A 13,542-nucleotide genomic window follows, 5' to 3' on the forward strand; every position below is an offset into this window, starting at 1 on the left:
TAGGCAGAGATCACGGATTTCCACTTGCTACGACCCTGACATACCTTTTTCTCTTCCTTCACTTTCATAACATTCTTCATACACGCTCGCCGGTTTAGGGTGCTCTTGACCTGGCCTTTCTTCAGGGTTTCCCCGATCTGATCAGAGAAAGTTCGCCGAGATCTAACCCTTCCAACTCCCGCTTCTACTTCTCCCTCTCTTGTGCAGTAACAACTTGGTAATTTTCTCAAAAACAACATTTGACCTTAATATAGGTACTTTTGACAGTATTTTACATTTACAGGAGATCCAATCGCTCCTGTACGGCTGGACTGGACCGGATCTGACCACGTACGGGGAGCTGTGTGCCGAAGGGACATTCAGGTTTGTAGCTTCATTTGAACCTGCATGATTATACATTGAAGACAGATGTCTTATGAAAGAAAAGACTGTTTAGCCTTCAGTGTCTTCAGCTTTTGGGCTAGACTTATTCCTAGATACATTGATTGTAATAGAGAGGTAAAGTCCAAGAAAAAAACGTGCCCCTTAGTTTGACATCCAAAACAGATGGCCATATCTTCTTCTTCTTCTTTTAAAATTATGGCTTCAGCCCAGTGGGACTATTTCGCCAGTATCAAGGTATTGAGAGGTTTACAAACGACAAAAATTGTACGGTTGTACAAGACAGTGTACGGTGATTTGTTAGCTCTTGTAAATCGATAGCTAGTCTTTACAAGAAGCACGTGGACTACCGGCCGTTGACTCCAAGATGGTGGTTAAACGCGCTTCAAAATTAATTCTCCATTCACTGCACACTACCACATTAGTTTACTGTATAATCAGCTATCGATATTACACTTTAAACAATATTAATAAGCAAAAAACAAAGTAATTAATCACGATGCTAACTATCAAGATGGCGCTCGAACCGGAAGTCCCGATGGCCATGTGTTTTGCGGTCACTGAATTGTCAAACGTCAACTTTTGACAATCAGAGTTACCGCATGTAAATGTATGGAGCTGTACAGCGCCATCTCGGTTACTTGTCAAATTCGAAGCACGATATTGTCTTAGATTTTACGCATCTTAATCAATGTATCCATGCTAGATAATACCAAGAGTCGGCAAACTTTTAAGAAAAAGAACCAGCCAAAGTAGAAATTCTTTTGTTTTTCTAAGAAATTGCCGACTCCTCGTTTAAGATCAAAGGATTCCCTCAATGTTAGCTCCCCCAGTTTCATACTAAAGGAGCCCTTGATTCGCAGGCAGAAGTTTTTATGAGTAGGCCAAACGATATCAATCCTAGTTCCATCCTACAGGTGTCCTAAATCCGATTCTAATTACATGACTGCGTAGACACCAGTTTTCAAGTTAAATAGGTTAATACATGCGTAACTAATTAAATTGTTGTTTCCGCAGAGTATTCGGCGCGAAGGCGATGCGGCACGCCTTCCTCTTCGATAAAATGCTGCTCGTGACGAAGAACAGAGAGGACGGGATCCTTGCATACAAGTCACATATCATGGTAATTTACACTTTACAGTTTCTTCTGCTTTAAAAAACCAAGCCTAAACTTGCCTAAACAATTCCAAACACAATAAACACTCGGTATGATTATGAAGATACTTATTGGCACTTCATATTCCTCAGTAACGTTTTAGAGATTTCTACCCGTGGTATGACGTGGGAAACAGTTTTATTAGCTTCAAGCATTCTCATGATATGATTAAAGGATGACTCACGTTAGACCGGGCCGTGTCCAGGCCGGAGCTTCCGGCGCTTACTTTTCTATGACATGACAGGTGATCATGTGATGCTTTCCATAGAAAACGAAGCGCCGGAAGCTCCGGCCCGGACACGGCCCCGTCTAACGTGAGTTATCCTTAAAGAACTTAAATTCAAAGTAGTCTATGGTTGAAGTTATGATAAATCGTACTATGCCTTGGAAAGGGTTAAATGAATTTTGAATTTTGTTTTTCTAGTAGTAATTAGTTAGCGTAGTGTTAATGAGTAAATTTAATAGCCAAAACCACATTATTATGTATTATTTATAATTTCAGTGCAATAACATGATGCTAGTGGAATCGATCGCGGGCGCCCCTCTCTCGTTCCACGTCATCCCGTGGGACGCGCCGCGCGCGCAGCTCACACTGCAAGCGAGGTCCCCGAGACACAAGCGAGAATGGACCTTATTGTTGAAGCGAGTGAGTTTATATCTGTTTGAGCAACACGTTGGCGCTTAAGACGTTCTGACAAGGCGCGGTCTTGTTCGCGCGGCAAGCGAGGTCCCCGAGACACAAGCGAGAATGGACCTTATTGTTGAAGCGAGTGAGTTTATATCTGTTTGAGCAACACGTTGGCGCTTAAGACGTTCTGACAAGGCGCGGTCTTGTTCGCGCGGCAAGCGAGGTCCCCTAGACACAAGCGAGAATGGACCTTATTGTTGAAGCGAGTGAGTTTATATCTGTTTGAGCAACACGTTGGCGCTTAAGACGTTCTGACAAGGCGCGGTCTTGTTCGCGCGGCAAGCGAGGTCCCCGAGACACAAGCGAGAATGGACCTTATTGTTGAAGCGAGTGAGTTTATATCTGTTTGAGCAACACGTTGGCGCTTAAGACGTTCTGACAAGGCGCGGTCTTGTTCGCGCGGCAAGCGAGGGCTCCGAGACACAAGCGAGAATGGACCTTATTGTTGAAGCGAGTGAGTTTATATCATATCATAAGCGAGAGTGGACTTTATTACTGAGCACGTAACTTTTCATTTAAAAATGGAATTTTTCTTCAGTGCAAATAGTAGCCTGCGGAATTCGTAATAGACCTAAAAACGAATAAATTATCAATACTGTTGGTAGCTTAAAAGAAACGTATCTTCCGCAATAAAAAAAAACCGGCCAAGTGCGAGTCGAACCACGCATAATGAAGGGTTACGTACCTTCATATAGTACAAAAAAACGGCAAAAAAAACACGTTTGTGGTATGGAATTAATTTATTTCATTTTAAGTATTATTTATTTTTAAAGTGAATTATACAATTAAAAATACTCTGTAAATATTTCAAAAGTCTCTGTTGCCGTTATTAACCTTTTCGACGCCGTGTCAAACACAAAAGCAGTCATCCAGACGCCACGTCACCGAACTGTCCAAACTGAAATTGAACTTTATGCATATGCATGTAGGTCTATGTTGCTCTGTGGTATATGACCGATTAATCGGTCTTTGGAGTTGAACCTACGGTGCGTATATATCGGTCCTTGGCGTCCAAAAAGTTAATATCTCACTTAAATATTTATTTTTAATTAAAATAAATTAAATTAATTTTATTCAGTATTCGGCATATTTATTTTCACAAATAAATATTTATTTTTACCTTTAGGTAATATTGGAGAACTACAATGCGGTGATCCCGTCCCATGCGAGACAACTTGTGATGGAGCTCGGACAAAACAAAACTGATGGTGAGTTTTTATATCATCATCATCAATCATGATGTTTAAAGAAAAACGCTTTTATTGTATGAGATTTCTGTTTACTTCATATATATGCTCTCATTACAGATGACATGCTGGCAGAGAAGTCTCACAACCTAATAACGCAAGCGTCGATGAGGAAACAACTCTCGGCCCCAGAATACCTCGAGAAACGGAAGCTAGAGCGAGAGAGAAGAAAATCCTTCGAGAACGGAGTGAGAGGCAGAATGAAGAAGAACATGAAATACAGCGTACCTAACAACAGAACTGGCACTCAATACTGCGACTGCGCACAGGTATCTTTAGAAAAAGGGACGGACTATACATGCGACAGCTGTTATATAGATCTCTGCTCTGATTGTGAAGCAGAAATGTCCAAAAAAGACAAAGATTGTACCTGCAGCCATGATGATGGTAAAGAGAAATGTCCGGAATGTGACAGAGCATTACAGTACATTGATTCAGGTAGCGCTGAACGTTTAGAAAGAAAGCAACCTGTTTGTAAATGCTCCGATTTCAAATCCTCTCAAGAAAGCTTTGCAAAACAATACAACGGATCTTTAAATAAAATCAGAGGATATCATTCTTCTGATAATATTGTAGGTTATACTGACGCTAAAAGTAAAGATGATCTTAGTGACACTAATAATTCATTAGTAAATGTTAGAAATATACCTAAATCATGTCTAAAATGCGCGAAGATAAAAGAAAATATAGTGACTGATTCAACTAGTACTATACATTCGAGAAAATCCAGGTGTAATGACAATGACAAACACAAAACAGATACGTTAAGGTCCAAGTCTAAAGAAGATCCTCAGCGATCTAAGTTGTCTAAAATAGGAACATGGAGACGAAAGTCTGAACCTGGTTTGCAACAAAACACAGCTATCATGATTAAGAAAAACATGGATAGTGATACCGATAGAAACGAAGGGAAAGGCACAGAAAAAATCGAATTTGAATGTCGTAACTGTGGTTCGAATAAAATCACAAGAAAGGCAAAGAATAGCGAAGGTGTTATCATATCAGATCCTGAAGTTGATGCTAGAAAGGGCAGTAACACTAGTTTGAAACCAACGATTGAAATAAAGATGTACAACACCAAGAAAGTACCAAAGAAGATATCAAAATTAAAGAAAAACAGAGCAAATGGATTACGATTAGGGACTGACACCACGGCTAAGTTCTATGCTGATTTATCAACAGACGTGTCCACTGAAAATATTTTACACATTTCTGAATCTACTGACAGTCTGAATGTTGACAAATCCAAGGAGAGTACACCTAGTTCTGTTGTACCAGAAACTATAAGCAAAGACGAGGATATTGACGAAGAAACATATAAAAAGTTAATAGAAAAGACAGATTCCTTTAAAAAGAACGAACTAGAGAAAGTCAAGTATTTAAACAAGCAGAAAGTAATAAATGAAGGGTCTGAAACTGAAGAAAAGGTTGAAATAAGAGGAGACGTTCCGAGTGGTGAGGATGCAGAACAACCTTTAGAGCAAATAATATCGCAACTATTGTTGCAAAATCGGGAGTTCCAGAAGTTATTAAAGAAGCAACAGTTAAGAAACAGTGCTCAGCGAAGACACCAGAGACTACTTAAGTCACATTCAAATCCTGAACAGCCAGTAAATAAACCTAAATATTGCCGGCAAGCTTCTGAAACTTTACTAGTAAGTAAAGACGAACCTGACGTACAAGTATTAAGTCCCCCAAATGAGGTAAATGATGCATCCGATGATGATCATATTTACGAGACTTTGAGAGTAGAAAACAGAGTTGAAGATGGTTTGCATTTATTGAACTCTAAAAGTAAATCTATTCAGCATACGTCTCATGTTCCCCGACCAAAAAGAATACCTTCACCACCAAATGCTGCCCCCACTAAAGTAAAGAATGTAGAATCAGATTACGTTTACCTCTCTTTTGACAAACTGAATAAATTACAAGATAGTGAAGGCATCTATGACGTACCTGTCAAATCTCCTGAAAAGGTCAAAACTCATACTGAAGAATATTATGAGACAATGGAACATCGTGGTCCTGCTATCGACAATAGTACTGAAAATCTTTATGATAGCCTAATGGAAATCTGTAGAAGAAAGAAAGAGACGCCAAACACACTACCCGGGGATTACTTGCCTATGAGTCCCGACCAGCAAAGTCCTAATACACCAGAGATTTGGCTTAGTAGACAAAAAGAACATTTCAATGTATCAAGAGATAGAAAATCTGGATCTTTACCAAGAAGCTTTCAAGTTATAACAAATAATCAAGAAGAAAATACGCTAATCTCATTCAAATGTAAACCTAACAGTAACAGTAAGACGTATTTAAATAGAGATGGAAAAGTTATGAGTACAGATAGACCATTCACAATTGCATCAGACAAAAGTGAAATTAGTTACGATGATGTTGAAAATTACATGAGTGAAGGAGATAAACTTAAATTCAATAAAACGACAAACTCTAATGACAGTGATTACGTGCAAAATATCAGTCAATCTACATTAGAACTAGAACAAGAAATAGACAAGTGTTACAAAAACAATTTTGAAAAGGATCTCGATGCTAATAAAAATGAAAATTTGCTAACTGTTTCTCCGCCAAACTTGAATACATCTACTACGTCATCATGTGAAGTGCTACCGTTAGAAAGCAATGATGATAAGAAAGAAATTGATGTCATTCACCCGGAACATAAGATTTACAAACCAACCAGCAACATGTTGTCTCTTAAAAATGTTTTAAGCCGTTTTAAGAATAGGTCGCCCCCGAAAAATACTGAAGAAGAAATAAACGCTAATGATCAAAGTAGTCCCGAAATTAAAACGGACGCAAAGAGTCCTACGAGTGAAAAGCGACCGGGCTTAAACCCAAGAAGTTATTCCAAAAACCTTCTACAAAGGTTTAGAAGTATTATAGGCGACGAACATGCAGATGACAATCAAAATAGGACTAAAAAAAACACTGATGATATAAATTCAGTGAAGACAGATATAAAAGTAGTTATAACTTCAACTGATGCCAGTCCTACCACATCTACCATAGTGTATTCTGCCAACAATGATCCTATGAGTAAAAGTGTCTATGAGCAAACTACTTTGACAGAGAGTCAAAACGAAAAAAACAATTTAGAGACTTTGTCACACAGTTGTGACAATATTCCACAGAAACCTGAAGTAATCAGACCAAATTACGAAAAGAGCGTAAGCATGGTGACTAACATATCAAATCCTTCTTCTCCGTCCAAATCTACTGGTAATTTCTATCATAGCTCAAATAAACTACCAATTTATATGCAAGGAAGTAAACATTTAGGGGCCAGGATAGCACAACGCGAATATGCCGATCCAGTCACGTTAGTTAAAGAAAAATCTGCCTTAAAGAATGTTAATGTACTTATTAATAAGAACGCCGTTAGACCTGACAGTTTATTTTCAAATTCGTCATTTGTTACTACGTCTAGTGAAAGCGCAGATCAGGAAGTAAAGCAAGAAGCTATAAAGGATAACAATAAAGATAAATCTATTAATGCAAATTCAGATGAGAGTTTCTACGAAAAGTCATTTGAGAAAATTGAACATGTGATTGATGAAGATGTGTATAGAGATTCAGCTGTTTATTCCGACCAAGAAGAAGTCGAAGAATCTAAAACTGAATCTTCTGAAGTAAAATCGGTTAGCAAAACTGTTTCGAGAATTGAAAGTATCAAACACAGTTCCTCATTTAGAGCACAAAGGGTAACTGTGACATCTAGTGTTTGTAATACTAAAGCTACAGTAGCAAAGAAAATCCATGATAATAATTCTAAAACTAAAATTGAACAGAAAGCTTTCGATAAAAATAAGCCAAAAGCCCCTCCTGTTCCAGTCAAACCAAAAATCACTAACATCCCTACACCAATGGTTAAAAATGTCGCTATAAATAAAAATAACTTAGCAAAGAATCAAGATCAGTCATCATCATCAGAGTCAGTTAATATGAAAACTATTCGAAGAAATACTAATTATATTCATAAAATAAAAACCGAAACCTTAGAAGCAAATGTCGAAAGCAAAGTCGAAGTACAAGTTAACAAAGACGCTAAAGAAGAAACAGATGGCTCTGGAATACCTAAGCCAACAGGTAATATACAAATCAAGAGGCTGAGTTTTGAAAGAGCAAGTCTTGACTCGGCAACAAAGAAAATAAGGACGAACGAAACAAAACGAACGTCAGTAGAGCCACAGAAAACGTCAAAAAGCGTTCTTGAGAGGCGAATGGAGATAGAAATGATGTCGAAAAGCTTGACGAAGCCAAGTCAGATGGCGAAGAAGCCAGCAGCTAAACCTAAACCAATTTCTACTAAAGTTGCGAGTTTCGAACGAAGCGTAAGCGAAGTTAGAGCCGTTAGAGGCTCAACTAAAGTTAGCTTTGAAAGAAGTGTGAGTGAGGCTAAGAACGAAGTATTAGTTGAGGCTACTGTTTCGAATGAAGAATATAGGGAAGAGAGTAAAACAGAAGTTAGCGATGATCCTAAAAGTAGTTGGGTGAAGCAGGTTGTTAACAAATTTCAATGAGCTTATTTTCCTGAGCACCACAAATGTATTCGATCTTGAGAAACACTACAATGTCAAGTCAATTCAAAACGATAAAATGTCATGCATTATGTATTTGAATTGTAAACGCATTTGAAAGTATGCGAGTATTTTGACAATCTAATCAATTTTGACAATTAAGTTTGTTACTAAAATGTCATGAATGTTAAAAGTGTTATCAAGTTATTAGTGGTGAAGATGAGTTAGCAGTTAGCGATTGTTAGACGCAAATTTTCGAAAAACAACTGATCATATTTTTTCGTCAAATAAGTTGATATTTTGGTATTTGCTCTCCTTATTAACGTAATGTATTCGTCTGGTTTTGTACACCACTTTTTAAATCCATTAAACATGTAAAAGTACCTCTAGATGTTAGCGTAATTGTTGATTGTAAATATTTTAACTATCAAACCTCCTCGAGCTTTGATATCTTGTGCCATAACAAGAGAAAATAATTGAGCATATATTTTATCTATATTCTATACTCTATGCACAAACTGATGGAGTCGCACAAAGAGGCAGTGTCGAAATTTATGACAAAAATTTGAAATTTCATCTGATGTATGTATCTTTGTGCAAGCCATTATATCTTATGCTCACTATGTAAATAAATTTGTTAAAATGCTTATTTTGCTATGTATTTATTCAAAAGTGCCATCGCAAATGATATCTCATTAGGTATATACACAAAAATAATATTTTCCGTGCAATTTGATTAACGATTTACTTAAAAGTATTTATTTTTTATAGATTTAGTTTTTGTTGTAGTAGTTACTAACACCAAAAAGTAGACTTTGTTTATAGCATTATTTTTACTAATTTTATACGATACGTTGCTGTTTATTTTTAACGTTTGACATTAGTTTGTTAATTTCATTTTCGTTTATTAGTACATTGTCATTGTCATTTTGTTTTAATAGAAGTATTGTAAGACATTTTCTGAATGTTATACTTAATTTGTCGAGACTGCTAGGAAGATAAGACTATAATTTTATCAATTAACAAGTTTTAACCGTAATCAAACTAAAATAATCAGAAATATATGAACTTCTCAACTGAATTACACCGGTTTCTTACCGGTACCTCAGGTACCTGTCAAAGCAAAGCAAAAAATATTTAACCTTTTCTATTAATTTAAACTTTCGAGGCTCAATATACAAATTATTATTCTATATCAATATTCTTTAGCCTTGTATGAACTTCAAATTCATATATTTCTGGTAACACATAGTTAATTTGAACTAACACGTTATAATTAACTATAAAATAAAATAGCACGAATATTTTTATAAAATGTCAAGTTATATCCCAACGAGTTAGACCAGGAGCCAGTAACTCAAATAATCACTTTTTTGTAACATTGACGTTAAGCCTTGCTGGCAAGGGAAGAAAACGAATTGAAGTTACTGGCTTTAATGAAATGGAATTATGTAATACAAACGTCAAACATGAAATCATGTCGGAAGGTGTGCTCTGAAATTAAACTTAAAATTGTATCGTTCTTTTCCTTTTTCTCCACTTCCCAAAAATGTGTAGCGAAAGGGATAGAACGATTAGATGATGTTTGATGCAGTTTTTTTATGGAACTGATAAATACATATGTACCTACACTACTTACATGTAATGTAGCAACTATTAGATAAGTATTACTAATGAACTTTACAATGTCAAGGTAGCCTTTGATAACATTAAAACATTTTTTCTTAATATTTTGTTTTATTTTATTCCCTACTTCATCCTATATTTATTCCATAAGTAAACTTAATAGTTGCGTGGATGTGTGGGTGTGAGCTATGTTGGGGGGTATGTCCTAGTTTTAAAGATATACCTATCTTATGTTACTAAATAAAAATAAAAAATAACCAGAAATAATGGACTTCACAAAACAGTTATTAATGTTATCATTTTAAGATCTTCATCATCAGTTTCTTTCTGAGAGTTTATTCACATATAATTTTACCATATAATAATAATAAAACCAACATAATAATTTCATAATCGACTGTTTTATAGCCGTCTTTATAAAAATCGGGCAACAGTTAACACAAGATTTATCTCATCATAAAAAAACGAAGCCCAGTACATAACCCAAAGTAGACACGTATGTCTCGATCCATTCCAAATCAAAATACACAGCATGAAATTTCAAAAACGGGTTTGGTTCAAGTAATATTTAATAAGGATATTTGTCTAAGTGCTAGGATGTTATCTACATTAATTAACAAATGCCTACAGTACTAAGCAATACAGCCCCCAAATGGCATGTCGATGTTACGAAGGCACGCGACGCGATGGCGCCGCCTTGCACCGCTGAAAATGGATTGTTACCGCGATCTAAGCTTACAGAAAAATATTCGTTTATGGCCGGAGAGAAGAGAGCAGAAACAACTGAACATTATATAGTAGAGACGAATTATTAAAGTACGGTAATTATCACGGATAGTTAATAAGTTTGTGTGTGTACATAAATGGTACATGTGTGTAAATGTTTAAAAAATATATTTACTAATTTATTCTTGAAAAACAAGTAAGTAAGTAAAAATAAACATAATAAAACACTTAAAAACTTATAAAGGTAAATAAAATCGTAGGTCGTTGTTGTAGTAGAGTGCCCAGAAGGCTGGCCGCATTGCCCCTCTGGATAGCAATGCTGATCTGCTGAGCTAAACGTAAACCAGCCATCTGTCACCTGCAGAAAAGTAACAAAAATTAAATAAATTACTTATTAAATAATTATAAATTACGCTTTGCTCCGCTGAAAATTGATTAAAATACCACACAATTGATTATCTAAGCTTTGTATTAAACTATATGGAAGAAGAGAAGAGATCATAAAATCTCACAAGGTTCTCATTCCAGATTGCCTATAGATAATAAGTGAAGTCAGGCCAGTCTTTTTTGTATGCAAAATTTTCGCATTTTTACGAGAATCCCTTATCTCTGCCAATGCCAATAAAAATATGTTATTTTGTATTCCTGAACGAATAATACCGAAGGCTCAGTAAAGAAGCCTATAATCTGATAATAGTTATTATTGACGACGTTGCGTGTTTTCTGGCCGCCGCGCCGTCGATGTCTTTGCACGCGAGACACTACCTGTCTCCGGTACTAGGAGATGGAAGCTTTTCAAGGCGGTTTTTTATATTTTTAGGTTTTATTAATAAGTTAGACAACGAAAATATTGAAAAAATGCCAAAAATGGTATCGGCGAAACTCAGCAGCTCAGCAGGGACAGATGTATTGATATCTAGGTATGATCTAAGATGCCACGCGATATATTTTTTTTAATTTTGGACGTTTAATTGATTAATAAATATCGATAGTAATTTGATTTGCGCCAATTAAAAATATTTTGGTGATGTATAAAGTTCTCAATATCACGTGTTTTTTTTTTCTTTTTTTTTATAAATTGTTTTTGTAATGTACGCTCCGGGTTTTATACAAAACTACTTCAATCTAAAAGATAAACTGTTTCTAAAAAACACAATGATTTTTTTGCATTTATATATCATATAATTAATTTAATTTAATCGCCTGGCATTATATTTATACTGCAGATACAGAAAAATCATAAATCTAACTCCAGAGAATTATATTGTCTTCGGTTACCGCGATAGTTACTCATGAAATAAAACTATGAAAACAATATACGCGATATAATCCGTTTTCATAGTTTTATTCCAGAGAATTAATCCACTTGATAGCTTCGTCTATCAGTTTTATCAGGTCCACTCCCAGGCTCCAGTATATCGAGTAGTTGGGCACTCTCGCATAATATGTCGGATACCTGTTCCTCGGCACCACAGTGACAGGTAGGAGACTCCACCCAGCCGCAACGATATTAATTAGGGATGTACCGACTAGTCGCCGACTAGTCGGGAAAGCCGACTATCCGGCCACCTTTGTAGTCGGCGATTAGTCGGCGACTAGTCGGCCAAAATGGCCGATTAGTCGGCCACTTATTAGGTACAGAAAAATAGCACATAAACGAAATAAACCAGCAAATATTGATCAAATGTTTAAGATCCAGTTTACTCAAATTAATAAAATTATACTTTATACCTATTGAGGATGCATACGAACATTTTTGTTCATATTGATATATTAAAAGATTGTTAACTTAAAATTAAAAACAGCAAAAACAGCAATTTATGAAGTAAATTTTAAAAGAAAAATATTAATTAATAAATGAACAATGTCACACTAAAAAACAGTTTATGTATACATAGCTAGGCCAAACCTAGGTATTGTCGAAGTATCTAAAAAGTATGTATGTCGTTGCAGTCCGTACAATATTATGTAGTTGGTTACAATTGCAAACGTTTTATTATGTACAGTACCTTGTTTTTTTATTTCAATTTTTTTCAAGCATCTGTAATCAAGTTACTACAAGATGATTAACCTCACAAAACGCGGGACACTTATGGAAAGTCTATTTTGCTCAAAATGCTCAGATTAAAAGGCTTCATACTTGAAGTTTGTATTTGAACGAAATATTTTTTATTTGGATATTTGTTGCCATAATATCATGTTACATGTCAGATGAACAAAAACACTACGTCACAGAAATGAAGATGCTGCGGTGGTCTGGTGGTGTAACTTTGAAAGATAGAGTCAGAAACGAATACATAAGGGGAACATTTAAAGTTGCGTGTATTACTGACTAGGTTCAAGAAAATCGCTTACGGTGGTAAGGTACGGCGGCGTCACGTCATGAGGCGAAACAAAGAGCATATGACAAGAGCCGTCATGGAAATAGAACAACCTAAGAATGGCCCAGGACGCCGACCGACTACCTGGATGGGGATCATTTCCAAAGACATGAAGACGACAGATTTAAAACCAGAGATGACACAAAAACGACCAGAGTGGCGTTTACGGACTAGGAGGGCCGACCCCAAGAGACATGGGAAAGAGGCTCAGGAGAAGAAGAAGAATATCATGTTACATGTATTGTGCATTTCATTTATTTAATCAAATGTACAAAAATTGCGCGCGAAAAGCTAAAGCAACGCAAGGAGCAAAACAAATGTTTTTCAAAGCATCCGAACTTAGACAAAGCTGCTGCAGTGACTATCCGAATGCAAACTTGGAAAAGAGAAAATGATTTATGGATTTGGCCGACTAGTCGGCCGACTAATCGGCCATCCGAGCGCCGATTAGTCGGCTAGTCGGCTAGTCGGCCAAATCAATAGTCGGTACATCACTAATATTAATTTAACGGTAATAATACTGCAGTCTGAATGTAATTAGTACAAGTACCAAGTTACAAGTAGTACTTGCAAAACATTATATTGCTATGTTATCAAATATCTACTTCACTAAACAAAAAACAACAACAATTTTATTATAATTTTTAGAGAAATTAAAACTACGCCCTAAAACAGGTGCAGCTCTTGGCCTATGGCATCCCGAAGAAAACTTTTCCGTTCGACAAAGACAGACACATCCCACCTCACCCATCCCAACCCACTAGCGCGAAAGAGACAAAACACAGGAAGCATCGAG

At 36.3% G+C, this 13,542-nt stretch overlaps 1 protein-coding gene across 2 annotated transcripts in view; it reads left to right on the top strand.

Annotated features, from left to right (window-relative positions):
* Nucleotides 1-9,741, top strand: part of LOC134751861 (uncharacterized) — a 131,752-nt gene extending 122,011 nt beyond the window's left edge. For both annotated transcript variants that reach the window (XM_063687376.1, XM_063687377.1), the window contains exons 7-11: nucleotides 284-363; nucleotides 1,399-1,504; nucleotides 2,040-2,183; nucleotides 3,352-3,433; nucleotides 3,533-9,741. In XM_063687376.1, the coding sequence (XP_063543446.1) occupies nucleotides 284-363; nucleotides 1,399-1,504; nucleotides 2,040-2,183; nucleotides 3,352-3,433; nucleotides 3,533-8,016 (4,896 nt within the window). In that variant the 3' untranslated portion in view covers nucleotides 8,017-9,741. The remainder of the gene's footprint in view (nucleotides 1-283; nucleotides 364-1,398; nucleotides 1,505-2,039; nucleotides 2,184-3,351; nucleotides 3,434-3,532) is intronic.
* The last annotated feature ends 3,801 nt before the right edge of the window (nucleotides 9,742-13,542 follow it).

Source organism: Cydia strobilella, chromosome 23, assembly GCF_947568885.1.
Source record: "Cydia strobilella chromosome 23, ilCydStro3.1, whole genome shotgun sequence".
NCBI classification, from domain to species: domain Eukaryota; kingdom Metazoa; phylum Arthropoda; class Insecta; order Lepidoptera; family Tortricidae; genus Cydia; species Cydia strobilella.